Source organism: Rhinopithecus roxellana, chromosome 7, assembly GCF_007565055.1.
Source record: "Rhinopithecus roxellana isolate Shanxi Qingling chromosome 7, ASM756505v1, whole genome shotgun sequence".
NCBI lineage: Eukaryota > Metazoa > Chordata > Mammalia > Primates > Cercopithecidae > Rhinopithecus > Rhinopithecus roxellana.
The window spans coordinates 109,955,698-109,982,958 of NC_044555.1; the positions used below are offsets into that span (position 1 = coordinate 109,955,698).

Genomic DNA, 27,261 nt, shown 5'->3' on the forward strand with positions numbered 1-27,261 from the left:
TTATGTTAATTCATTTAATGAAAAAGCATCCACCATTTCAAATTGCGGATAATGAAATCCCTTGTATTAAGTGACTGACCTCATCCCTAGTAGAGCATATCACTATATCCAAGGAATAGAAAGTGTTCTTGCCTGCAGGAGGTGGCATCATGAAGTATTGCCTATGAATTGTCAACATTATCAGATTTAAAAACTCAATAATAATTGAAATTTTCTACAATTGAAAAACAGCTTTGGTTTTTGCTACCCCCCAGGAAACAAAAACTGATTTATTGCTGGCCAGAAGTCCTGGCTCGCCAGAAACATGGTCCAGACAGAAGTGATTAATGATCTCCTCCAAATTAATTTCAAGCTGTCTAACTTAGCTATTTCCATTTTCCCCTAAGTAAACACCGGATCTCAATTTTCTATTACAAACAGCAGTAACCCAGTCTTGCTTTAGGATATGCTGTTTCCTCTCCAGTCTATACATGCCATCCTTTAACTTCACACATATTTCTTCCTCTGTAAAGGACCCAGCCTTTTGGTAGTCGCTCACTCAGTATAAAAAAGAAACAGTATTGAGAGCAAGAGAGAGATTGCCTTGAGCCATCTGATTGTAATAATCGTAACACATGCACACATGAGGTAAGACGTATCATTGTAGAATGAATCAAATTCAGGCTTGCCCAGAGAGATCTCTTAAATAATTGGGGGGGTGGGTGACTGCACAGAACAATAGGTAGAAATGAATGAAAATTATAAGAAACAAGGCAAATTTTGAGGGTATCATTTATCATGATACCTTGTTTTTCATGCATCCATTTCAGTATACATCTGCATTGACACACGACGCAATACTGGTCATAGCAGAAGCTTTCCGCTACCTGAGGAGGCAGCGAGTGGATGTATCCCGGAGAGGAAGTGCTGGAGACTGCTTAGCAAATCCTGCTGTGCCCTGGAGTCAAGGAATTGATATTGAGAGAGCTCTGAAAATGGTAAAGACCACAATGGGTTATTGGGGTGGAAGAAACTTATAAAGACATTAAAAAGATGAGACCTTAATCTTGAGAGAAGACATACTAAAAGGAATAGGACCAGATTATGTAGAATATCAGAGTATGCTAAGAGGATAAGTATAGCCATTTCTATAAATCATCCAAATCTAGAAATCTAAAAATTGGAGGTCATTTCTTGAAGCTTGAAAAAAAAGAGATAAATTTAGGGCAAATGAATTTTTGGTTATGCTCTATACTGTGGCTAGTAAATGAAACTTAGTACTCTCAAAAGTTATAGATTAAATATGTAAATAGCTTCAAAAAATTCAAACCTTTCAAACATATGACATTCCTTAGGGAGATTAGGATATTTTAGAAGATGCTCCTAACTTCAAGATAGACATTACAAAGGACAGCATCTTCTGGCTCATCAGACAAATGATTAGCCTAGACAGGCTATGGAACTTAGCCAGTGTGATGGTATTTCTGTTGTCAAAAAGAACACTCATGCTATTCTACAGGATGAAATGCAGGAACATGATACATTTCTAGGCCTACTTAAGAAGCTTTTGCCCAATGCTGCAAAGAAAAAGCCTAAAGAAAAATAAAAGGAATCAATGGATAGACAGTCAAATAGGTTACTTGTTTTTAGTATTTGCTGGGTAGGAGATCATTTAAGGCTTCAAGCAATGTCCTTTGAACAGATTTCATTATTTATACTAGAAGTAGCATCACCCATTCATTGCAGTTTTCCAAGCAAGAGCTCTGTTCTGAATATTTTGCTTTATGCCACATGTGCCTGCATGTATTAAAATGAGCTTTCAAGAGTACAAGAATCTCTTATTTCTACTTATTTAATGATCCTGATGTTTGGGACATCCAAATCAACAAAGAGATGGGCAAAGATAAGATAATTCTGTGTGTAACCCAGCAAGGAAGAACTTGTAACGGCCTCATAGCATACATCATTTTGTGTAGCTGGCTCTGTTATTGATGCCTTAAATTTGCCAAGTTGGAAGCATTCAATCAAAAGGGGTTAGTAGCCCTTGTGTCTCTCTCCAAGAAAGAGATATGACTCATTCTCCCATCATGCAGATTTTTATGTCATTATGTCAGTTCTTTAACAAATGCCCTAAGTGTAGTTTTATGGAGGTAGCACTGTACAATTTTGAAGAGAAGTTAATTAAATTCAACCTTCATAGCAGTTACAAGATTTGTATTGTCAGGTGAAACATAATGATGAGTGAAATATAAAACTCCCTCAGAGTGAATCAAAAGGAGTTTTCTCAACAAAACCTCAAGGGGCAAGAGCCAGCATCTCCAATTGACTCCCTGTTTATGACACAAATAACTACCTTCCCAAATAGAAAACTGGCTAATGAAGGATAAGATACCAATTGGGCTAGGAAAAAAAAATAGATTGATCATACTACCGCCCAGAAAAGTTTCTACATGTCTAACTCACTGATAAAGCTCAAGTTGTAAGCCAGGTAACCTTCCTCCCCAGGCCCTAATGACCAGATACTCAACCAAAACAATACATTACCTCTTTCCATAGGCCAATCCCTATTGCTCCAGAGAGGCTGGAAGGCATCAGTTTTTTCCAAAAGTAGACAGTGCCTCAGTAAAACTGCTCTACTCACAGGGACTGCAAGGGAGGCTACTCTGAAGTACTAAATGTTTTACTACATTAAAAGAAATCCCATTTTATTTCAGTTAATTAAAATTGAGATTGCATAATGTAAAACATTCTTCATTGTGACTAGCACATAGTTGTTTCTCAATAAATTATTCTCTTCCTTCAAAAGAAATCTGGCAAACAAAATCATTGCCTGGCAGAGGCTCCTAAGGGGCCTGTTTTAATGAATAAATAAGCACAACATTCATTCAGTAAATATTTATTGAGCATCCATGACTATGTATCAGGCTCCATATTAGTATGCAAGCATGAAATAAGATGAGGAGTGCTCACATATAAATTGTTAATATGTAAACAAATGCTTTAAAGTATCTTAAAGCCACTTGCAAATTGGGTAATCATTCTCCTCACAATCCGGAAATAATGCAAAGATCAGCCTCAGCACAGTCTACTGACATATCTGTCACAGATTCTAAGTCACTGAGACTTGTTCAATCAACATTTATTAAGGATCTGCTCTATCCCAGGCACAATATTAGTTGCTGAGAACAGAGGCAGAAAAAATGTCTCTCATCTCGAGATGCTCCTAATCCAGTAGGAAAGCCAGAAATACATAATTATAAAAATATTATGTCTAAGTCTTGCACAGGATGCTATGAATTAAAGAAGCGATCCCAGATGGAATGCTGGGAAACTGTCACTAACATTCAATACTGGACCACGTCCTTAAAAATAGATTTCTCGGGGGGGGGGGGGGGGGGGGCGGAGCAAGATGGCCGAATAGGAACAGCTCCAGTCTCCAACTCCCAGCGCGAGCGACACAGAAGACCCGTGATTTCTGCATTTTCAACTGAGGTACTGGGGTCATCTCACTAGGGAGTGCCGGACAATCGGTGCTGGTCAGCTGCTGCAGCCTGACCAGCGAGAGCTGAAGCAGGGCGAGGCATCGCCTCACCCGGAAAGCGCAAGGGGGAAGGGAATCCCTTTTCCTAGCCAGGGGAACTGAGACACACAACACCTGGAAAATAGGGTAACTCCCACCCCAATACCGCGCTTTAAGCAAACGGGCACACCAGAAGAATATATCCCTCACCTGGCCGGGAGGGTCCTACGCCCACGGAGCCTCCCTCATTGTTAACACAGCAGTCTGTGGTGATCTAACCCCGAGGCAGCAGCGAGGCGGGGGGAGGGGCGCCCGCCATTGCTGAGGCTTAAGTAGGTAAACAAAGCCTCTGGGAAGCTCGAACTGGGTGGAGCTCACAGCAGCTCAAGGAAACCTGCCTGTCTCTATAGACACCACCTCTGGGGGCAGGGCTCAGCTAAAAAAACAAGAGGGGAAGCAGGAGAGGCCTGAGCAGATGCGACCGACTCTGTCTGACAGCTTTGAAGAGAGCAGTGGATCTCCCAACACGGAGGATGAGATCTGAGAACGGACAGACTGCCTGCTCAAGTGGGTCACTGACCCCTGAGTAGCCTCACTGGAAGACATCCCCCACTAGGGGCAGTCTGACACCCCACACCTCACAGGGTGGAGTACACCCCTGAGAGGAAGCTTCCAAAGTAAGAATCAGACAGGTACACTCGCTGTTCAGCAATATTCTATCTTCTGCAAGCTCTGCTGCTGATACCCAGGCAAACAGGGTCTGGAGTGGACCTCAAGCAATCTCCAACAGACCTATAGCTGAGGGTCCTGACTGTCAGAAGGAAAACTATCAAACAGAAAGGACACCTATACCAAAATCCCATCAGTACGTCACCATCATCAAAGACCAGAGAGAGATAAAACCACAAAGATGGGGAAAAAGCAGGGCAGAAAAGCTGGAAATTCAAAAAATAAGAGCGCATCTCCCCCTGCAAAGGAGCGCAGCCCATCGCCAGCAACGGATCGAAGCTGGTCAGAGAATGACTTTGACGAAATGAGAGAAGAAGGCTTCAGTCCATCAAACTTCTCAGAGCTAAAGGAGGAATTACGTACCCAGCGCAAAGAAACTAAAAATCTTGAAAAAAGAGTGGAAGAATTGACAGCTAGACTAATTAATGCAGAGAAGGTCATAAACGAAATGACAGAGATGAAAACCATGACACGAGAAATACGTGACAAATGCACAAGCTTCAGTAACCGACTCGATCAACTGGAAGAAAGAGTATCAGCGATTGAGGATCAAATGAACGAAATGAAGCGAGACGAGAAACCAAAAGAAAAAAGAAGAAAAAGAAATGAACAAAGCCTGCAAGAAGTATGGGATTATGTAAAAAGACCAAATCTACGTCTGATTGGGGTGCCTGAAAGTGAGGGGGAAAATGGAACCAAGTTGGAAAACACTCTTCAGGATATCATCCAGGAGAACTTCCCCAACCTAGTAGGGCAGGCCAACATTCAAATTCAGGAAATACAGAGAACGCCACAAAGATACTCCTCCAGAAGAGCAACTCCAAGACACATAATTGCCAGATTCACCAAAGTTGAAATGAAGGAAAAAATCTTAAGGGCAGCCAGAGAGAAAGGTCGGGTTACCCACAAAGGGAAGCCCATCAGACTAACAGCAGATCTCTCGGCAGAAACTCTACAAGCCAGAAGAGAGTGGGGGCCAATATTCAACGTTCTTAAAGAAAAGAATTTTCAACCCAGAATTTCATATCCAGCCAAACAAAGTTTCATAAGTGAAGGAGAAATAAAATCCTTTACAGATAAGCAAATGCTTAGAGATTTTGTCACCACCAGGCCTGCCTTACAAGAGACCCTGAAGGAAGCCCTAAACATGGAAAGGAACAACCGGTACCAGCCATTGCAAAAACACGCCAAAATGTAAAGACCATCGAGGCTAGGAAGAAACTGCATCAACTAACGAGCAAAATAACCACTTAATATCATAATGGCAGGATCAAGTTCACACATAACAATATTAACCTTAAATGTAAATGGACTAAATGCTCCAATTAAAAGACACAGACTGGCAAACTGGATAAAGAGTCAAGACCCATCAGTCTGCTGTATTCAGGAGACCCATCTCACATGCAGAGATATACATAGGCTCAAAATAAAGGGATGGAGGAAGATCTACCAAGGAAATGGAGAACAAAAAAAAGCAGGGGTTGCAATCCTAGTCTCTGATAAAACAGACTTTAAACCATCAAAGATCAAAAGAGACAAAGAAGGCCATTACATAATGGTAAAGGGATCAATTCAACAGGAAGAGCTAACTCTCCTAAATATATATGCACCCAATACAGGAGCACCCAGATTCATAAAGCAAGTCCTTAGAGATTTACAAAGACACTTAGACTCCCATACAATAATAATGGGAGACTTCAACACTCCACTGTCAACATTAGACAAATCAATGAGACAGAAAGTTAACAAGGATATCCAGGAATTGAACTCATCTCTGCACCAAGCGGACCTAATAGACATCTATAGAACTCTCCACCCCAAATCAACAGAATATACATTCTTCTCAGCACCACATCGTACTTATTCCAAAATTGACCACATAATTGGAAGTAAAGCACTCCTCAGCAAATGTACAAGAACAGAAATTATGACAAACTGTCTCTCAGACCACAGTGCAATCAAACTAGAACTCAGGACTAAGAAACTCACTCAAAACCGCTCAACTACATGGAAACTGAACAACCTGCTCCTGAATGACTACTGGGTACATAACGAAATGAAGGCAGAAATAAAGATGTTCTTTGAAACCAATGAGAACAAAGATACAACATACCAGAATCTCTGGGACACATTTAAAGCAGTGTGTAGAGGGAAATTTATAGCACTAAATGCCCACAAGAGAAAGCAGGAAAGATCTAAAATTGACACTCTGACATCACAATTAAAAGAACTAGAGAGGCAAGAGCAAACACATTCAAAAGCTAGCAGAAGGCAAGAAATAACTAAGATCAGAGCCGAACTGAAGGAGATAGAGACACAAAAAACCCTCCAAAAAATCAATGAATCCAGGAGTTGGTTTTTTGAAAAGATCAACAAAATTGACAGACTGCTAGCAAGACTAATAAAGAAGAAAAGAGAGAGGAATCAAATAGATGCAATAAAAAATGATAAAGGGGATATCACCACCGACCCCACAGAAATACAAACTACCATCAGAGAATACTATAAACACCTCTACACAAATCAACTAGAAAATCTAGAAGAAATGGATAATTTCCTGGACACTTACACTCTCCCAAGACTAAACCAGGAAGAAGTTGAATCCCTGGATAGACCAATAGCAGGCTCTGAAATTGAGGCAACAATTAATAGCCTACCCACCAAAAAAAGTCCAGGACCAGATGGATTCACAGCTGAATTCTACCAGAGGTACAAGGAGGAGCTGGTACCATTCCTTCTGAAACTATTCCAATCAATAGAAAAAGAGGGAATCCTCCCTAACTCATTTTCTGAGGCCAACATCATCCTGATACCAAAGCCTGGCAGAGACACAACAAAAAAAGAGAATTTTAGACCAATATCCCTGATGAACATCGATGCAAAAATCCTCAATAAAATGCTGGCAAGCCGGATTCAGCAGCACATCAAAAAGCTTATCCACCATGATCAAGTGGGCTTCATCCCTGGGATGCAAGGCTGGTTCAACATTCGCAAATCAATAAACATAATCCAGCATATAAACAGAACCAAAGTCAAGAACCACATGATTATCTCAATAGATGCAGAAAAGGCTTTTGACAAAATTCAACAGCCCTTCATGCTAAAAACGCTCAATAAATTCGGTATTGATGGAACGTACCTCAAAATAATAAGAGCTATTTATGACAAACCCACAGCTAATATCATACTGAATGGGCAAAAACTGGAAAAATTCCCTTTGAAAACTGGTACAAGACAGGGATGCCCTCTCTCACCACTCCTATTCAACATAGTGTTGGAAGTTCTGGCTAGGGCAATCAGGCAAGAGAAAGAAATCAAGGGTATTCAGTTAGGAAAAGAAGAAATCAAATTGTCCCTGTTTGCAGATGACATGATTGTATATTTAGAAAACCCCATTGTCTCATCCCAAAATCTCCTTAAGCTGATAAGCAACTTCAGCAAAGTCTCAGGATACAAAATTAATGTGCAAAAATCACAAGCATTCTTATACACCAGTAACAGACAAGCAGAGAGCCAAATCAGGAATGAACTTCCATTCACAATTGCTTCAAAGAGAATCAAATACCTAGGAATCCAACTTACAAGGGATGTAAAGGACCTCTTCAAGGAGAACTACAAACCACTGCTCAGTGAAATAAAAGAGGACACAAACAAATGGAAGAACATACCATGCTCATGGATAGGAAGAATCAATATCGTGAAAATGGCCATACTGCCCAAGGTTATTTATAGATTCAATGCCATCCCCCTCAAGCTACCAATGAGTTTCTTCACAGAATTGGAAAAAACTGCTTTAAAGTTCATATGGAACCAAAAAAGAGCCCACATTGCCAAGACAATCCTAAGTCAAAAGGACAAAGCTGGTGGCGTCACGCTACCTGACTTCAAACTATACTACAAGGCTACAGTAACCAAAACAGCATGGTACTGGTACCAAAACAGAGATATAGACCAATGGAACAGAACAGAGTCCTCAGAAATAATACCACACATCTACAGCCATCTGATCTTTGACAAACCTGAGAGAAACAAGAAATGGGGAAAGGATTCCCTATTTAATAAAGGGTGCTGGGAAAATTGGCTAGCCATAAGTAGAAAGCTGAAACTGGATCCTTTCCTTACTCCTTATACAAAGATTAATTCAAGATGGATTAGAGACTTAAATGTTAGACCTAATACCATAAAAACCCTAGAAGAAAATCTAGGTAGTACCATTCAGGACATAGGCATGGGCAAGGACTTCATGTCTAAAACACCAAAAGCAATGGCAGCAAAAGCCAAAATTGACAAATGGGATCTAATTAAACTAAAGAGCTTCTGCACAGCAAAAGAAACTACCAGCAGAGTGAACAGGCAACCTATAGAATGGGAGAAAATTTTTGCAATCTACTCATCTGACAAAGGGGTAATATCCAGAATCTACAAAGAACTCAAACAAATATACGAGAAAAAAACAAACAACCCCATCAAAAAGTGGGGAAAGGATATGAACAGACATTTCTCAAAAGAAGACATTCATACAGCCAACAGACACATGAAAAAATGCTCATCATCACTCACCATCAGAGAAATGCAAATCAAAACCACAATGAGATACCATCTCACACCAGTTAGAATGGCAATCATTAAGAAGTCAGGAAACAACAGGTGTTGGAGAGGATGTGGAGAAATAGGAACACTTTTACACTGTTGGTGGGATTGTAAACTAGTTCAACCATTATGGAAAACAGTATGGCAATTCCTCAAGGATCTAGAACTAGATGTACCATATGACCCAGCCATCCCACTACTGGGTATATACCCAAAGGATTATAAATTAGTCTGCTACAAAGACATATGCACACGTATGTTTATTGCGGCACTATTCACAATAGCAAAGACTTGGAATCAACCCAAATGTCCATCTGTGACAGACTGGATTAAGAAAATGTGGCACATATACACCATGGAATACTATGCAGCCATAAAAAAGGATGAGTTTGCGTCCTTTGTAGGGACATGGATGCAGCTGGAAACCATCATTCTTAGCAAACTATCACAAGAACAGAAAACCAAACACCGCATGTTCTCACTCATAGGTGGGAACTGAACAATGAGATCACTTGGACTCGGGAAGGGGAACATCATACACTGGGGCCTATCATGGGGAGGGGGGAGGGGGGAGGGATTGCATTGGGGAGTTATACATGATATAAATGATGAATTGATGGGTGCTGACGAGTTGATGGGTGCAGCACACCAACATGGCACAAATATACATATGTAACAAACCTGCACGTTATGCACATGTACCCTAGAACTTAAAGTATAATAAAAAAAATAGATTTCTCTCTGAGTGGTAGTCCAATTCTACTTCTGGTCACCAAACGCTCAAATCATGGGGTCTGGAATTTGTTGGACTATGCCTTGACTATTCTCCAGTTCATATATCATATTCAGATGGGTTGGGTTTAGAAATAGACGACTCTTAATGAGACTTAAAGCCCTAGCTATTTTCACTAATGAAGGCTTTCCTTAATAAGTTCCTATTGCCCTTGTCCCTGCCTAAGTCTTCTATCACAATTCAATGCTCAAAATAGAGTATAAAGAGCCCTTCATCCTCACATTATATATCAGTCTCATCCCACTGGATAAGTAATTTCTATCTCAACAAAGGTCCTTTCTCTAACTAGAAGTGTGATGCCACCTTCTCTGCAAGCCTAAGCTAACAACAGTGCTTAGCTTTGTTGGATCCGTTGGACAATCATCTTGTTTTTAGTTCATCACACTGGAGCATTTTCCTTTCCATAGGAATTCCAGTCTACTGGTGGTGAACAAGCCCCTTTTCCTTTAAAAAATGTTCCCTAATATTTGACAACATTTTTCTTTCTGCAACACAAACCTACTGCCACCTCTGACTTGTTTGACAGCTTGTCATTTTCTATAAGTGATGAAAAACAATTCCATTCTTTCATACTAGGAAAATGAGATATATTCTTTCTCTTTGAAGCAAAGTCTTTGACCTTTACTTGCCAGATGAGTAATGTAAGTGGTTAACAATAATGACTTATATTTGTAGAGGGTATTTCATCCAGTGTCCCTGCACTGTAAACTAGGTAAAGAATCTCTCTACCTAGAAGAGATGGTCTCTTATTAATTCATAATGCTGAGCTCAGGCCTAGGAAAAATTGTGCCATACATGAAATCAGCATTTGGCATCCCAAACAAGTGTTCTGGCTTCCAGTTCTTCTAGTTTCTTGTCTAGTGCTCCATACTCCTGACCCCTTAGGCTTAATAAATTTTATTAGTCTTTGGATTACCCCTCCATGGCTTAGCTCTCTTGTCTGTTACCTGTCTGTAGCTGAGTGTACGTCAAATAAGAGGGAAAGCTCATCCCTGTCACTGTAGTAGCTGGTAAATGTGTAACTCTCTCAAGAAACAGAACTAAATCTATTTGGTTAATAATAATTAATATAGCTAGCATGTGTTCTGATGCTTAATAGATAGATATATATATGTGTGTGTATATATATGTATGTATATATGTGTGTATGTATGTATATGTGTGTATATATATATACACACACATATATATATCTTCTCTAATCCTCTCAATAACTCTGAAAGATAGGTACTACTAGGATTTTCAATCTTACAGATTAAGACACTGGGGTAAAAAAGCCCCAAAATTAAGAACATGCCGAAGGTCATTCAGTTAATAATTGAAGCTATGATATGAGTCCAAGTGCAACAGTGCCCATGCTACTGAAACCAGATTATGTTCAGATATGGGAAATATTAAGATAAGACGCAGCCATGGCCCCCAAGAAACTCAGTTTAGAATACATTACCCTAGTTAAGGGGACAGCCTGCAGAGTATTCTCTGAAAGGGACTAGTGGAAATTTCAGGTCCTTGAAAAAGTGGCAGTAGAGCCCTCATTGTATTATATAAGTAACAGCATCTTACACCTACTCAATGCTTCAAAACTAAAAGGCATACCAAGAAAATACTGTGGAGGAAATGAAGATCTGTATAGACTTGATCTGGTGGATAGAACTCAATGACTTGCAATAATAATTCTTCAAGATTCCAAGATCTATCAGTAGACCTCATCCCAGAGACTTAGAAGGCAATAATGCCGTGTTATTTTTAAATTTTAAATTTTCTCTTTCTACCAGGTGCAAGTACAAGGAATGACTGGAAACATCCAATTTGACACTTACGGACGTAGGACAAATTATACCATTGATGTGTATGAAATGAAAGTCAGTGGCTCTCGAAAAGTAAGTAACCAAAACAGACATTTAAAGAAAAGGGCTCTTGAAAAAGGACAGCATTTGGATGTAAGAAAATAAGTATTATTATTTTACAAAATATCAGTAAGGGTGAGTGGAATATGGGAACCTCCAGGATGAAGGAATAGCACATCTGTGTGTGTGTCATTGTGCACACATTCCCAACAGGGGTCCTGTTGGGAATGACAAGACACGGGGAGACAGGATGTCAATCCTTATAGAGCTCAAGAAAGTTTTGTTCCACAACAGCACTTGAATTTCATGCAGTACTTTTTTGAGGGAAAAATAGGCATCCAGGTCAAATGTCTTCTGTTTCTAGGCCGGCTACTGGAATGAGTATGAAAGGTTTGTGCCTTTCTCAGATCAGCAAATCAGCAATGACAGTGCATCCTCAGAGAATCGGACCATAGTAGTGACTACCATTTTGGTAAGTGTGAACAGTAGGTAGGTGGGTTTTCTGTCCAGCAAGACTTCTGTTTTCTGCAAGGTATTTTTCCATCAGTAGAAAAGACCTCAAGTTCAAACAGTAAAAACTTCCAACAGGGAAGCTCAGGAAACTCTCAAAGTATCTTGCCATGATGATGAACAGAATGTAATTTAACAAAGAGAAAGAAAGAAAAAGAATAGGAATTTAGAACAGTTTTAGATTATCATTTTCCTCTTTCTCCCCGCCTCCATGCCCGCCCCCATAGGACTGATGCTTCATCTGGACTTGAAACCTAATTCTTCATTGTGGGGGAAGCAGCATTGTGTGGAGGAGAGAGTACATTAGGATTCTAAAATTAGGTCTACCACTAACCTGTAAAACTGTGCAAGTCACAGCTTCTCTGAGCCTCAGGTTGTTTTTTCTTCATTTATGAAAGGGGTATAATAGTCATCACCTACCCATATCAAAGCCCGTTTCAAGGCACAATTCACTACATGAAGAAGTTTTCTGCAAAACTCAAAGCACTTAAAATGTGAGATGGTATTCTCATTTAGTTTTAAAACACTTTTCTAAAAGCTGGTTTTGTTTTACTGAATGAAGTACAAACCTGGGTTAAAAATAAATATAGCACTAGGTGTGAAAGTATGACTTTCTGAATTAGGCTGAAGTTTGCCTTTCATCTAAGCATACGTGTCAAATACTCCCTTTGTCTTAAGTACTATACTAGGTCCTGGAGATATAAAAATGTAAATGCCACGGACCCTGACCTCACAAGGATCACAGTGCTTCCCCAGGGCTTTGCCTCAACTACCTGTGATTCCTACATAATAAATCTTGAGAAATCAAAGGCACTTCAGCATCATGTAACTAACTGCAAAATTTGATGAAATCAAAGACTTGATAGGTAAAAACTGGGCTGTCTTTCAAACTCTCAAAAAGAACTGAAATCCTTCTCTGCTTCCTTAAATTATCAGTTAAGCACTTCCTCCCCACCACCAAAAAAAAAGAATGTGACCCAATGAATACTCAAGGCTCTTCTGTTTACTAAGTAACAATTTAAAGACCTTTTTCACATACCAAACCTCAATAGTCACAGAGGGGAAAAATTATTACATTTATCTTCTCTTGGAAAAATGTATAGTTGTAATCCTTTTATCTTGCTTCTGGTCCCAAAGGAATCACCATATGTAATGTACAAGAAGAACCATGAGCAACTGGAAGGAAATGAACGATATGAAGGCTATTGTGTAGACCTAGCCTATGAAATAGCCAAACATGTAAGGATCAAATACAAGTTGTCCATCGTTGGTGACGGGAAATATGGTGCAAGGGATCCAGAGACTAAAATATGGAACGGCATGGTTGGGGAACTTGTCTATGGGGTGAGTTTTTTCTAATTCTGTTTTCATTTACTCTGTGCTTTCCAATTAACGAAGAAGAGAGAGTATTTAATTTTCAAGTGCAGTATTTATCCAATTGTATAGTTTACATATAGTCTACAAGAAAAATATATTCCTCTACAGTTGCACTCTGTAAAGGTAGGTTGTCAGTGGTATCCTTTGGACAACAGGATTATTTTACCAAAAGGAAAATAGAATTGGGGGATTTTATTTGGCAACATTAAGCACAGCCTGCCCTCTATTTAAAATCTGTTCCTTCTGTGTTCTCTAGCTCAGGCAGCAGAATTACCACCCACATAGTTGCCTAAGCAACTTTGCCTAAGCAACCTCATCATCTTTCCTCATTGTTCCCCTCTTATCTAATCAGTCACCATGTCCTATGAATTCTACTTTTAAGTCTCTCAAATCTAGACACACTCTTCACCCCCACCACCATCACCTAAATTAGGGTTCTTAACATCTATCAGTCATTTAATTTGTTACCCTGCGTCTGTTCTTACCCTGGCAAATTAGATCTCCACATTACTGTAATTTCCCACTTTAAAAATCAGGATAAAATTCAAATTCCTTCACATGGCAAATAAGGCACTTTATAATCTAGCACCCGCCTACCTCTCTAGCTTCCTCCTGTACTCTTTCCCCCTCACACCCAATGTTCCAGCTATAGAAAAGTAAGTGTTGTTCCCTGAAGGTGCTGAGCTCTCACTTAGTATAAGCCTGGAAGTACTTTTGCATCTCTTCAGCAGCTAATACCACCTACTAGTCCTCTGAAACACAGCAGTGATACTTGTTTCAGAAAACCTTCTCTATTCGCATCTACTTGCCTGCGGTCTGGGTTAGGTACCCCTGCTTTTTGCTTCCTCCCTTTCCATATTCATATAGGACTTCTAAGCCTGTATTGTAATGATCCATTTACAAGTTCCACTGTTCTACTAGACTATGAACTCCTCGAGGACAGAAGATGTAGCGGATTCATTTCAATATCACACAGTCTGAAACATAGATGTTCAACAAATACTTGCTGAATTAATGAATGAAAAATGAACAGAATGGTTTTGCCAGGGGCTTATCTATAGTCAAGTGCAAAATAATTAATATGGAAAATTAGGGCTTTTAAGAAAGGTACAGTGGTATCTTCAGAGCTCCTGGGTCCCTTAGTATTAAATGGTTTTGGCCTCTCATTGTGAATGGTATATCTTGGGCAGCTTAATGAGGCACATGGAAATAAGCAGAACTGGACAGAAAAACTGCCCATTCAGTAAACCAGTCACTAGAGAACTAATCCAAGCGCAGGGGGTGGTGGCCAAGGTTTAGTTCTAGCAAACAAAGATTACCTGTAATAATAACTCTCTGTCTAGACAATATCTACACTAAGTAAGGGGAAGACAGAGGAATCTAGGAGGTGGAGATACTGAGAAGTCCTAGCTGGCAAGAAGCAAACAACCAGGTTTATATTTATTGGACTGAGGTTCTGGAGAAGGACTCTAGTGCTTGGGATGGAAACCAGCAAGAATAAGGTATAGCTCTCCAATCATATGAGAGTACTGGGGTTGCTAAATCAGTTCTTGGAACAGGCCTTTGGGAGGAACCACAAAGTCAGAAGCTCATTTCTAAAAATAAGGGCACATAAAGGTAACAAAAATGAGGCTGGACCCCAGATATAAAAACTGGAGCACTATCCTCTAGTCAGACAAACAGCAAGGCAACTTGAACCTCAGTCCCCATCTATGGGCTTGGAGCCATTATCTCCTGGCTTGGGTCAAGATTGGTCCTGGGAACTGGGGCAGGGCTAAGTGGCAGATGAGATTCAAGTGAATCCAGCAGTAAGAAAGAGAAGAATTTCCAATGCCAGTGCAAAGAGGGCTGAACAAGTGGCAGAGCACCCAGTCATGATTTCTGAAGACTCTGAGAATCTCTGAACCATCTTGACACAGTTCTAATCTTTTACAAGTCGTTGATAAGGTTTTCTTCTCTTTCCTGTTCTTCATCTCCCCAACACTTAGGCTCCAAGAGGTCTTGTCTTCTTACAGCTCACTCTTGCTCTTAGCACAGTACCTGATACATAATAAATGCTCACTTTTTGCTTTAATGAATCAATGCCTGGCATACAGTAATGCCTAAGCCAATATTCATTAAATTGAGTACATGGTGGGATATAATCTTATAATATCATTATTATTACTATTACTACTACTACCATTACCACTACTGTTACTACTACTACTACTACTACTACTACTACTACTACTACTATTAGCTACCATTTGTTGCATATTTACTGGCTGCCAGATACTGTGCTAAGTGCTTTATACACTTTATGTAATTTAATCCTCACAACACGCCTCTGGAATGTGCCATTATTAAACACTTTCCACATGTGAGAAAATTGCAGCCTAGAGAGGTGAAGTCACATGCCAAAGACCAAACAGTTTACAGTGACTATCTTAGTTTGTTTGGACTGCTATAATAAAACATCATAAACTGGGTCACTTATAAACAACAGGAATTTATTTTTCACTGGGAAGTCCAAGATCAAGGGAGATTCATTGTCTGGTGAGGGCCACTTTCAGGCTCATAGATGGTACCTTCTTCCTGTGTTCTCACATGATGGAAAGGGTAAGGGGTCCCTCTTGGGCCTCTTTTATAAGGGTACTGTAAGTTTCATTTATGAGGGCTTCACTCCCATGACATAATCACCTCCCAAAGCCCCACTTCCTAATACCATCACCTTAGGGTTTAGGATTTCAACATATGAATTGGTGGGGGTGGGGGGATGTGGGGACACAAATATTCCAACTGTAACAGTAACACAATAACTTTAACTCAGGTCTTTGACTCTGAAGTCCATGCTTTTTAACCATTACACTATCTGTCCAATAGCCAAAGTGTGGTTTCAGGCCCATCCCATTCTGAAAGATGGTTGAAATTTATTAGAAAGGCTTATGGTGCCTTAGTCATTCTGGAGAGAAAAGTGGTTGGCCACAGCAGCATGGCAAGAAATTTAAGACGTGTCTTTTTATTTCATTTATTATTTATTTATTTTTGAGACGGAGTCTTGCACTGTCGCCCAGGCTAGAGTACAGTGGCATGATCTTGGCTCACTGCAATCTCTGTGTTCAGGGTTCAAGTGATTCTCCTGCCTCAAGTTCCTCAGTAGCTGGGACTACAGGCACCTGCCACCATGCCCATCTAATATTAAAAATATTTTTTAGTAGAGATGGAGTTGGCCAAGCTGGTCTCAAACTCCTGACCTCAAGTGATCCACCCGCCTCAGCCTCCAAAAGTGTTGGGATTACAGGTGTGAGTCACTGCACCCGGGCTAAGGTGTAAGTTTATACTAGCCCAGGTTATCTGATGTGAGCTATACCATGAACTCTACCACCCCATCACAACTGAATGACCATATTTCTCCTGTCACTCTCTGTAAATAGATCACTGCTCTCCTGGCATTGAGGAAGACATTACACACAGTGACATAGAGCAAGGCAGATTTATTGACATTGTTCAGACAAAGACTAATTTTCTCACTGGATTTGGTTTCTCCTCCGGCATGTTCCCTGTACTGCACTCATTTAATCTGCACATATCTCTTCCTCATTCCAGTTTGTCTATTTGTGAGTGAGGGAGCTTGAGTACTAGAGTCCCTTATTTGTTTAGCAACTTAGATGCCTTCTCTCCACTTCTGAATAGGAAAAGTGTTCCTATAGGAACCTTCCCATCTTTTCCTTTTAGTTCTTTCTACTAAAGACAAAAGCAATAGCCAGGGAGGCTCTTACAGAAATGTCCTCCTCCTTCCCCTGCCTAAAACAATTTTCTGATGCTTTCTGGGCTTATAGCAGGAGGTGATTCCAGAGAACTACAGCAAACCAACCCATTGGAGAAGACTGCCAAATTCCATTTTCCTCTAAAACCTGTGGCTATGAAAAATAGACATTCTTATCATGCTTGGAGTAAAAGCTTTCTGTTAAAGAGGATGATCTCATGAGCTAAATGTGTCTTTATCTTCATTTAGAAGTTTTAGTCTTTTGGCATTGGGAAGTTTTCAACTTCTCTATCAATGACAGAAATGGAGAAAAATGAAAACACAGGCTTTCATTTCTGGCAGGCCTGGCCTCTTGTGGTTTGCAAGTTGCTTTAAAAAAGAAGAACTGAAAACCCCTAATGATTTCTCTAAGTTCTTAATGAGTAAAAAGATGGAGAACAGGGAAATATTTCTTGCAGTGAACATGAAACCTACACAGATAGGCACTGCTTTATCTTAAGGGTATTTCTCTTATGCTTTTAGTATGTAAAACAGAGCAGAGTGGAAAGAATGAAAAAAATCAGAGATGAAGAAAGCTCTGCAAGGGAGATTTCAGTGTCAGTCATAAAGTCTCAAGAAAGAGTCAAAATGAATTAAATTTGTTAAAGAATAAAGAAGCCAATCAGCCTGTTTTCAGATGATTTATAAATAGGTTTTTTCTAAAGAAATTCAAATCAGGTTGATGTTGGGGCACCTTGTATCTCTAAGAAGGCTATTTTTGAAACAAACCTCAGTAGGACACAATGTGCCCCATTATGTAAGCCCTTCAGAACATTATGGACTTGAAACTGTCCACCTGCTTTTAGCAGTTTTGATTTTGAGTTGGATGTCTGTAACACCACTACATGGTAACAGTCCCAGATCAAATGGCTTACAGACCACAAGTTTTTATGGCTTCTAAATACCATATGTTTTGAGGGCACTTAAAAACAGCATTTTTTTGCTAGCAGGGCTCTTAAACATCCTTAATCCTACCTTACCATTCATTTTTACAAATGCATATGGGAACCAGCCAAGACAAGACATCAGAACTGCCCCTCAGGTAATCAGGAAACCAAAGCCTGATAGAGGACACAGGTACAGGAGCGGCAACAGGATTGGACAAAGTCACAAAATCCCACTACTTGGTAACACAGGTTTTGTGACTCATGGTCTAGTGCTCTGTCCACTGGGTTACACTGGCTCAGTTCACTAAACTTGTCGGATTATGGGAATATTGGTGTTGTATCAATCAGATATAGCATCCCTACCTGGCTCTAAGGGGCTTACAATCTAGTTGTATTATAAACTTTTCCATCTAAGATACTCATTTTGCTTTTTTTTTTCATCCAAGATACTCATCCTGCTTATTTATGGCCTCCAGGATAATGTAATCCACATTTCTAGTTATCACTTGAAATATTTGGAAACCCAATATAGATAGCTGGGGGTTCTGCCCTTGTAGAGGAGATATGATCTAAGAGAAAAAGAGAGTCAGGAGAAAGGCTAAAAGGAAATTGAGGCTCCAATTAACAGAACACCTCCCAGTGGGCAACTGCCATGTTCCTTATGTTCCTAGCACTTACAACTAAGGATAAAGAAGAGGGGGGTTGCTTTGGGAAAGGCTTGACAAGCTGCTGCTTGAATTGCTTCTTCTGACTTAGAAGATAGCAGAGAGCCTGGGGGTAGTAATGGGGTTGCAGGGATGATTGATTATAGGTCATATTCCCTGGGTGTCCCCAGACTCCTTCACGCTCCCAGGACACATGGCAACTTTACAGATACTATTTGCACTGACATTTCTCTGCCTAGAAGAAATTATCTCTTAGGTTGTCACTATCCTAAGCTGGATTCATTTTCCATTAACAAAGGCAGAGAGTCGATTTGTCCTTCCAGCTAAAAGTCAGAGAAGCAAGGGTCCAGTAACAGATGCCAGATATTCTTCAGGTGATTATACTGGGCTTTGGCAGAAGGGCCGATGATTTGATAAAAGTGCCCCCTCCTTCAAATGATGCATGTGAATTCCAAGAAGGAGCATTAAGAACACATAAAGTATGCCATTCTAAGCAGAAAAAGTGGGGAAAATATTTCCAGCTAAACGTAGTCTCACAAGGCCTTCATCCAGCTTCAGGGACACTTTTTTATCTTCATATTGTCTTTAACTCTCTCAGCACCCCAAGAACAAGGAGCCCTAATCAATAGATCCAGTCTGGGATACCTGTTCTGGATAAAGAAATGAGGATATTCTGTTGTGACACTGCTTGATGTTGCACAGATTTAAATAAGCCTCATTCTTTTCTCCAGATCTTATCAATTGCAGACAGTAAATATCCCATAGAGTACTGCCAATAAATCAGTTTAAGTCTTGTCCCCCAGCACACAGCAATTATATTCCTATTGTCTAGCTTGATTCTGCCCCACTCCTGTTTTCAACACATATCAACTTTCCAAAGGAAATGTCTGCCAAAGACAGCTAGAGCCTTGTGGTTGATACAGGGACAAAGGGTCAGGTCATGTCTGCTTCTTCTCTTGGATAACATAACATATAGTACATTATGATTACACATCAATACATTGTCTACTCCCTCTCTCCTATCCCCTTCCTTGCTTTCAGAAAGTGCTTTAAAATGTTGTCTGACAAGCTCCTGCTCATTTGTAGTCTCAAGGTGGGTTACAAGTTTTGTATCAGATAATCAAATGAAAATTCTTAAAGATATAACAAGCTTACAATCTCAAAGAATTTTTTAAATTACGTTTAAAGTCAGCATCATCTCTGGCTAAAATCTTCACATTCTTAAGTGCATCAGCCCTATACATATGAGTTTGTTGGTTTTTAAGTTTTATAACATTTACAACTTTGACAACCCACCTATGAAAAGGATTATAAATCCCCTCAAGTTAAATCCTCTCCAATAATGCAGTTATTCCATGTTTGCAACTGGTGAGTGGAAAATTCAAACCTAATTCAGTGTGTTTACTGAGCCCACACAGCCACACTTAGGCTGCTTGATTAAAATACTTTAAGTAGTCAAGATGCAAGCAAAAGCACTAACAAACTCTTACTCTGTGCTCTTTCCATTTGCTTGATTTTGTCTGTCAATTGGAGCACCCTCATACCACTACCACCCACTTACCTACCTAGGTTTCTGAAAATAACTTGCCTACTGCTATTACCAGTGCAAGCAATGGCTTGAAGACAACTGGCCACTGGAGTGATTCAGGACACCCCAAGAGAGGCACTTCATTATTGAGTCAGAATTTCACCTACTACCTAGCCCCATCCATAATTCTTATCACTCTCTCTCCCAGCCTCCAGCTGGCTTTCGTAAGAGCAGAGACTAGGAAAGGAATTCCATTTGAGGACTTACCTTTTTCAGTTTTTCATCAGTGTGGGCCTCCTCAGTCTTTAAGTTGCCTTGAAAGTGACCTCTCCCTTTACCTTCTTGCTATGGCAATCCCAGGAGAGCTCAATGGATATTTTTGGATGTTAGTTAGCTACAGGGAGGAGCATATAACTAAGTAGCATCCAAAATACATATTGAGCTCTCCTGGGACTGCCATAACATGATTGCTCCACACAAATTATGCCAAGCAGGTCCTATGCTCTGAAATCACCAATTATCACAACAGCTTTTTTTGACATTTATTTTACGTTCAGGGGTACATGTGCAGGTTTGTAACCTAAGTAAATTGCATATTACATTACAGGGGTTTGGTGTACAAAAAACAACCACATAAAAAAGTGGGCAAAGGACATGAACAGACACTTTTCAAAAGAAAACTTACATGTGGCCAACGACTGCCTGTGGGGATAGTGGTTATAGAGGGCAAGGGCTTCTCCAAGGCTGGCTCTGAGCCGACATGAGTTCTGCTGCTTGGTTTCTTACCAAACATTCAAGAAAGGAGAAGAGTTGCTAAGTCTCCTACCAATAGAAGGGAAGGGAGCTACAGATTCTGCCTCAAGCTGTCCTTGAGCCTTCTTCCACCTGCCTTCTTCCACCTGCCTTCTTCCACCAGTTTTTTGCTATTCCTTTGTCTTTTTCCATCTGTAATAGGTCTTTTTAAGGTTCATCATGGGGAATTATCCTTTTGGAGTCAGGTCTACATCAAATGAGGTACAACTGAGCACAGATTTAATGCCATTCTTCATTGGGAGAGCACCCTCAAAAACATAGATAAATTCCACATTTTTTGAAAAACCTCCTTATAAAGAAACAATCCAGAAAAAAATATGGAAATGCCAGGCTGAGGGGAAAAAAAAGCAAGTGCCTAAGGGGAGCAGATTCTTCCTGTTCTCTTTTGTGATTTCAGAAGTACTTCAAACTAGGAATGGCCTTTTTTGGGGATCTGTTCTTTTGATGAATGTTCCTGGGACTTAGACAACACAAAGTCCTGCTTTATCCATCTAGCCGTGTCTTGTTAGTATTTAGTGGTGCTTACCATGTAGTAGGTGTTTCAATTACCGAGTTAGAGTTTTTTTTAAAGGGGTCAAGATTCTCAAACTCCTTTCTGTACCTGCTAGAAAAGAGCCCAAATTCCTTAAATTCATTCCAAAATAATTTTCTTAGGTGAATGCCTTCTTATTTCTTTTTTCTAAAACAAACAAGTAACAATTTCTCCTAGAACTATCTTTTAGACTTAAAAGATGAAAAATACTGGTTAAATTAAGTAATTAAATTCAAATGAAATCAAGTGAGAAATGATACTAAAGGGGTATTTGCATGCTCTGAGCAGGAGGCAGACATGTTGGCAAAGAGAGGAAGTGGCTTTATCTGTGAATTCTCTTGGCATGACAAGACTCTCTGTAACTGATTCAGACTCTCTCTGCCAAAAAAAAAAAAAAAAAAAAACTCTGCTAGCTTTCTGGCCAACTCATTCTCCTCAGTAACCTTTTTTACTATGACCAGGTCTAGCTTCAGGCAAAAGGGTAAAATGGATGAAAATTTGTCTTTGGCTCCCTTCTAGTTAGTAACATGGAATTGGAAATTCAGAAGTTAGCCACAATGAGATGAGAGTTGAAACCATAGGTAACAATACTGAGGGACGAAAGTGAAGGACAGAACCTTAAAGAACAAACCTTCATTGATTATCTCCTAAGACAGGCACTCCGAATAGTGTCTTGGGGTACAGAGGTGCACCTTGATTGAGAGAGCAGAACTAGGAAGGAAAGTCAGAGAAGGAACATTCAGGGAGGTAGGAGGAGAATCTGGAGTCTTTCATAACAGAGAACTAAGGAAAGAGGGTACATACTGCAAAAGGCCAATGGCGTCACACAAGCAGTTAATGTCTGAAGGAAGAGCTTTGGATTTAGTAGTCAAGTATATAGTTCAAGAAACAATTTAAGTAATTTGGAGGGGCTGGAAATTAAGTCTCAGGAGTATAAGGAGAAAGTGGTGTTGATATCAAGACAATAAAGCTGTATTTTTTCAATAATACTGGTGGTGTTAGGGAGAGATGTAATGTGGTTAAGAAGGCAGCAGGATCAAAAGGTGGGAGGAGTGTTTTCTGTTTCATTTTTGTTTGTTAGTAAACAGGATTACCTGAAAATGCTTTTAAGTGAATAAAATAGATCAATGATTTTCAAATTATAGCAAGCATTACAACAAACTGGAAGGCCACATGAGTCTCATCCCTCCACAATTTCTCATCCCATACCTCTGGGGTGGAGCCCGAGAACTGGCATTTCTTTTTTAATTATACTTTAAGATCTAGGGTACATTTGCACAATGTGCAGGTTTGTTACATAGGTATACATGTGCCATGTTGATTTGCTGCACCCATCAACTCGTCATTTACGTTAGGTATTTTTCCCAATGCTATCCCTCCCCCAGCCCCCCACCCCCTGACAGGCCCCAGGGTGTGGTGTTCCCCCACCTGTGGCCATGTGTTCTCATTGTTCAACTCCCACCTATGAGTGAGAACATGTGGTGTTTGGTTTTCTGTCCTTGTAATAGTTTGCTCAGAATGATGGTTTCCAGCTTCAACCATCTCCCTGCAAAGAACATGAACTCATCTTTTTTTATGGCTGCATAGTGTTCCATGGTGTATATGTGCCACATTTTCTTAATCTAGTCTATCACTGATGGACATTTGGGTTGGTTTCAAGTCTTTGCTACCGTGAACAGTGCCACGATAAACATACGTGTGCATTGTGTCTTTATAGTAGTGTGATTTATAACCCTTTGGGTATATACCCAGTAATGGAATCGCTGGGTCAAATGATATTTCTAGTTCTAGATCCTCGAGGAATCGCCACACTGTCTTCCACAATGGTTGAACTAATTTACACTGCCACCAACAGTGTAAAAGCGTACCTATTTCTCCACATCCTCTCCAGCATCTGTTGTTTCCTGACTTTTTAATAATCGCCATTCTAACTGGCAAGAGATGGCATCTCATTGTGGTTTTGATTTGCATTTCTCTGATGACCAGTGATGATGAGCATTTTTTCATGTGTCTGTTGAACTGGCATTTCTAACAAGTTCCCAGGTGACTCTTTTGCTGCTAATCTAGGGCCCACACTTTAAGAACCACCGGGATAGATTAATGGAGAAGGGAAAAATTAAAGATTTAAAAGAGACAGTAGATACAGCCAGGTTTTAAGAAGCAACAGAGAAATATAGAATGCATGGAATAAGTTGATCAAATCTTAGAAAGCGTCACTTTCTGTGAGATGGAAACACACAGAAGACATGTATAAAGATGCTGCAATATGTTGACAAAGTGTAGGGGGGGCACTGAGATGATAGAGCTTATATCAAATGGCTTCTATCTTCTCAGTAAAGAAAGAGGCAAGATCATCTGCCGAAAGGATAGGACTGATAAGGATTAGGAACTGGGAAAAGTTTGAAATAAGTATCATTCTCAGACACAGAGGAGAATCTACTTTTGGGGGGATAGATGGGTTTAATTTTAGAAATGATGAGTTTGAAATGGTTGAGCCTCCAAGGAAGATTTGATCAGTAGGCAGTTGGCTTCAATAAACCCATGCTTTCTGCAACTTCCACTAGGATGTAAAGGATGTAGGATGCCCTCCATGCAGGTAAGTATTTTTGTCTGTTTTGTCTGTCTTGTTCACTGCTTCATTCCTAGCACCTAGAATAGTGCTTGGCACCGAATAAAGACTCAAATTTGCATTGGAATGAACCTAAGAGGGGTTGGCTAAGGTTGATAATTGCAGATAAAAGTAGTGTATAGTAGAAACCTGCAAGTATTTATGAAGTTAGAACATTATGTTCATTAAGCAACTGGGTTCTGGAATCTGAAGACCAGGGTTCTAATCCCAGCCTCTCTGTGCTTTAGTTTCTCCATCTCTAACACGGGAATGGTGATTGTACCAACATCAAGGTTACTGTGAGAATTAAATGAGATAGTAAGTATAATGTGCTTAGCAAAGTGCCTCACATAGAATAAGCACTCAATAAATGTTAGCTAGCTGTTCATCATCTGCATTTCCCCTTAAACCAATTAAGGAGTATTTCTCAACTGGTTTATCATATGTAATCCAAAGGAGTAAAATTTCATTTCTTTGAAAATATACTCTATATCAGACTTCCCTACCTCTCCCCTTTGGTAGGGGTATTGAGGCATAGCTGTTCTGAACATAGAAAAAAGTGATCAAAACTGGTGTTTTCACTTCATATATGATATACCATCCAAAAGCCTTTCCTTAGTCAGAAGGATTTTTCTTTGTGTGCATTTTAAGGCCTGGCTTCAGGCTAAGACTTACTACCGTTGGAAAGGAACAATTGCAAAAAAACAAAAGAAATAAATGTAGAAAATCCTAGTGCCTATTTTCAAGGGATTAATATAAAAACGTTGCCTGCCTTTGCCTGAGTTAATTGTGCAGTGCACTACTGACATTTATTTTATTGATTCAATACATGTGAGTGCTACACTGATATTATCACTAGAAAATATAGCTTACTGTATAAATTAATATGTGTTCTGACAACTGTTTTACCCTTGTTATTGCCCAGGCAAAATTCTTTCATGTTCGCACGTGTCATATACAATAATCAACAACTCATGTTTTAGGCATCTACAGTTTCTTTAGTTTATAATCTGTTGCAGTGATACATACAAAAATAGAAGACTGAGTCTCTGCCTTCAAAAAACCTGTTTTAATAGATATACTCTCAAAAAAATTCAAGAATAATGTAAGATTGCAAACACCTGAGAATTAAACTGCTGTGGCCCTGTGTTGCACCTCATGGTGTAGAGTGAAGCAGATATAAGAAGTATAGGATATTATGCCTGCTCCACAAGAATTTTCAGTCAAGTGAGGGAGATAAGACATAAGAACATGAAAATTAAAATAAGAAAACAAGAGGTAAACAGTGATATGTCACAAGGCAGTACAAGTTGTATTATAAGGTAGCAAAAACACACTATTAGGAAAAGAAAGCAGAGTTGGTTGCTCTAAGCCAATGTGTCTCAGAGGACAAAAAGCCAGCACCCTTTCTTTAATTTACGACCAAGTTAAAGCACTTTAGAACCCATTGAACGCTACCACTTTTCTAACCTAAGCATTGACAATTCAATTGTTTGTAAAGATTTAGAACTTGACATTTTCACTAAAGAAGTATATTAAGTAACAAATAACTGATTAAAAGACTGTCTCTAAAAGTCATATATGTTTTCCTTTTTTTTTTTTTTTTTTTTCCAGAGAGCTGATATAGCTGTTGCTCCTCTCACTATAACATTGGTCCGTGAAGAAGTCATAGATTTTTCAAAACCATTCATGAGCCTGGGCATCTCCATCATGATAAAGAAGCCTCAGAAATCAAAACCAGGCGTATTCTCATTTCTGGATCCCCTGGCTTATGAAATCTGGATGTGCATTGTCTTCGCTTACATTGGAGTCAGCGTAGTTCTTTTCCTAGTCAGCAGATTCAGTCCTTATGAATGGCACTTGGAAGACAACAATGAAGAACCTCGTGACCCACAAAGTCCTCCTGATCCTCCAAATGAATTTGGAATATTTAACAGTCTTTGGTTTTCCTTGGGTGCCTTTATGCAGCAAGGATGTGATATTTCTCCAAGGTTTGTTTTTGTGGCATACTCAATGCCTCATTGCATTTTATGGCCATACTCCATTCATGTGCATATGGTATTCATCCATCTCAACTCCAAATTTTTTTCATTTAACATTCCATCAAATGACAAATTATCATCAAGCCATTGTGTTTGCTTACGTCCATGAAGTGAGTGTATCATTGGTGTTGCTTTGAATGTCTTTTTTGCACTTCTATGGTATTATATATATGTTAAAACAAACATTTGAACTCTGGATAAAGGCAACATTGCCACTAATATTAATATTACTCAGATAAAGCAAATACTAAATCTTCATCACATCAAACAGGCATGGTTTCCTAATTAATTGTACTAAAGTGTTTTCTCATTTGTCAAGAGATTAGATCCAGACAAAATTTAAAAGAACATAGAACTCTTCTTTAATTCCCTCCAACCTTCTCCTTTCAATGCCCTCCCTTTTTCATTTTGCTCTCAGACTGCCTACAATTATCCATTGTAATATCCCACCCAAGTTTTCTAGTTAAAACTATAAAACTTCTCAAAGAAAACATAGGAGAATATCTGTTTGACTTTGGATTAGACAAAGTGCTCTTAGATAAGACACAAAAAGCACAATCCGTTAAAAATTTGATAAACTGGACTTCATCAAAATTCAAAACCTTGCATTTAAAAAGACATATTAAGAAAATGAAAAAAAAAAACCAACTGGGAGAAAACATTAGTAAATCATATGTCTGATAAAGGACTTGTATCCAGAATATATGACACCTCTTACAACTCAATAAAAAGAAGACAATCCAATTTTTTTTTAATGAACAAAAGATTTGAATGGACATTTCCCCAAAGAAGATATACAAATGGCTAATAAGCACAACAAAAGATACTCAACATTGTTAGCCATGAGGGAAATGCAAATTAAAACCACAATGCGATGCTTCCATACATCCTCTAGAATGGCCGCAATCAAAAAGATAGGCAATACCAAGTGCTGATGACAATGTAGAACAACTGGAACTTTCATCCACTAGTAGTGGGAATGCAAAATACTACAGCCACATTGGAAAATAGTTTGGCAGTTTCTTATCAAGTAAGATATATACTTAAAATATAA

At 39.4% G+C, this 27,261-nt stretch overlaps 1 protein-coding gene across 2 annotated transcripts in view; it reads left to right on the forward strand.

The window, feature by feature from the left end:
* The window catches only part of GRIA3 (glutamate ionotropic receptor AMPA type subunit 3), a 333,308-nt gene that overhangs the window by 233,754 nt on the left and 72,293 nt on the right, over positions 1-27,261 (forward strand). For both annotated transcript variants that reach the window (XM_030934742.1, XM_030934741.1), the window contains exons 7-11: positions 810-977; positions 11,387-11,491; positions 11,823-11,930; positions 13,106-13,312; positions 25,780-26,156. In XM_030934742.1, coding sequence (XP_030790602.1) covers positions 810-977; positions 11,387-11,491; positions 11,823-11,930; positions 13,106-13,312; positions 25,780-26,156 — 965 coding nt within the window. The remainder of the gene's footprint in view (positions 1-809; positions 978-11,386; positions 11,492-11,822; positions 11,931-13,105; positions 13,313-25,779; positions 26,157-27,261) is intronic.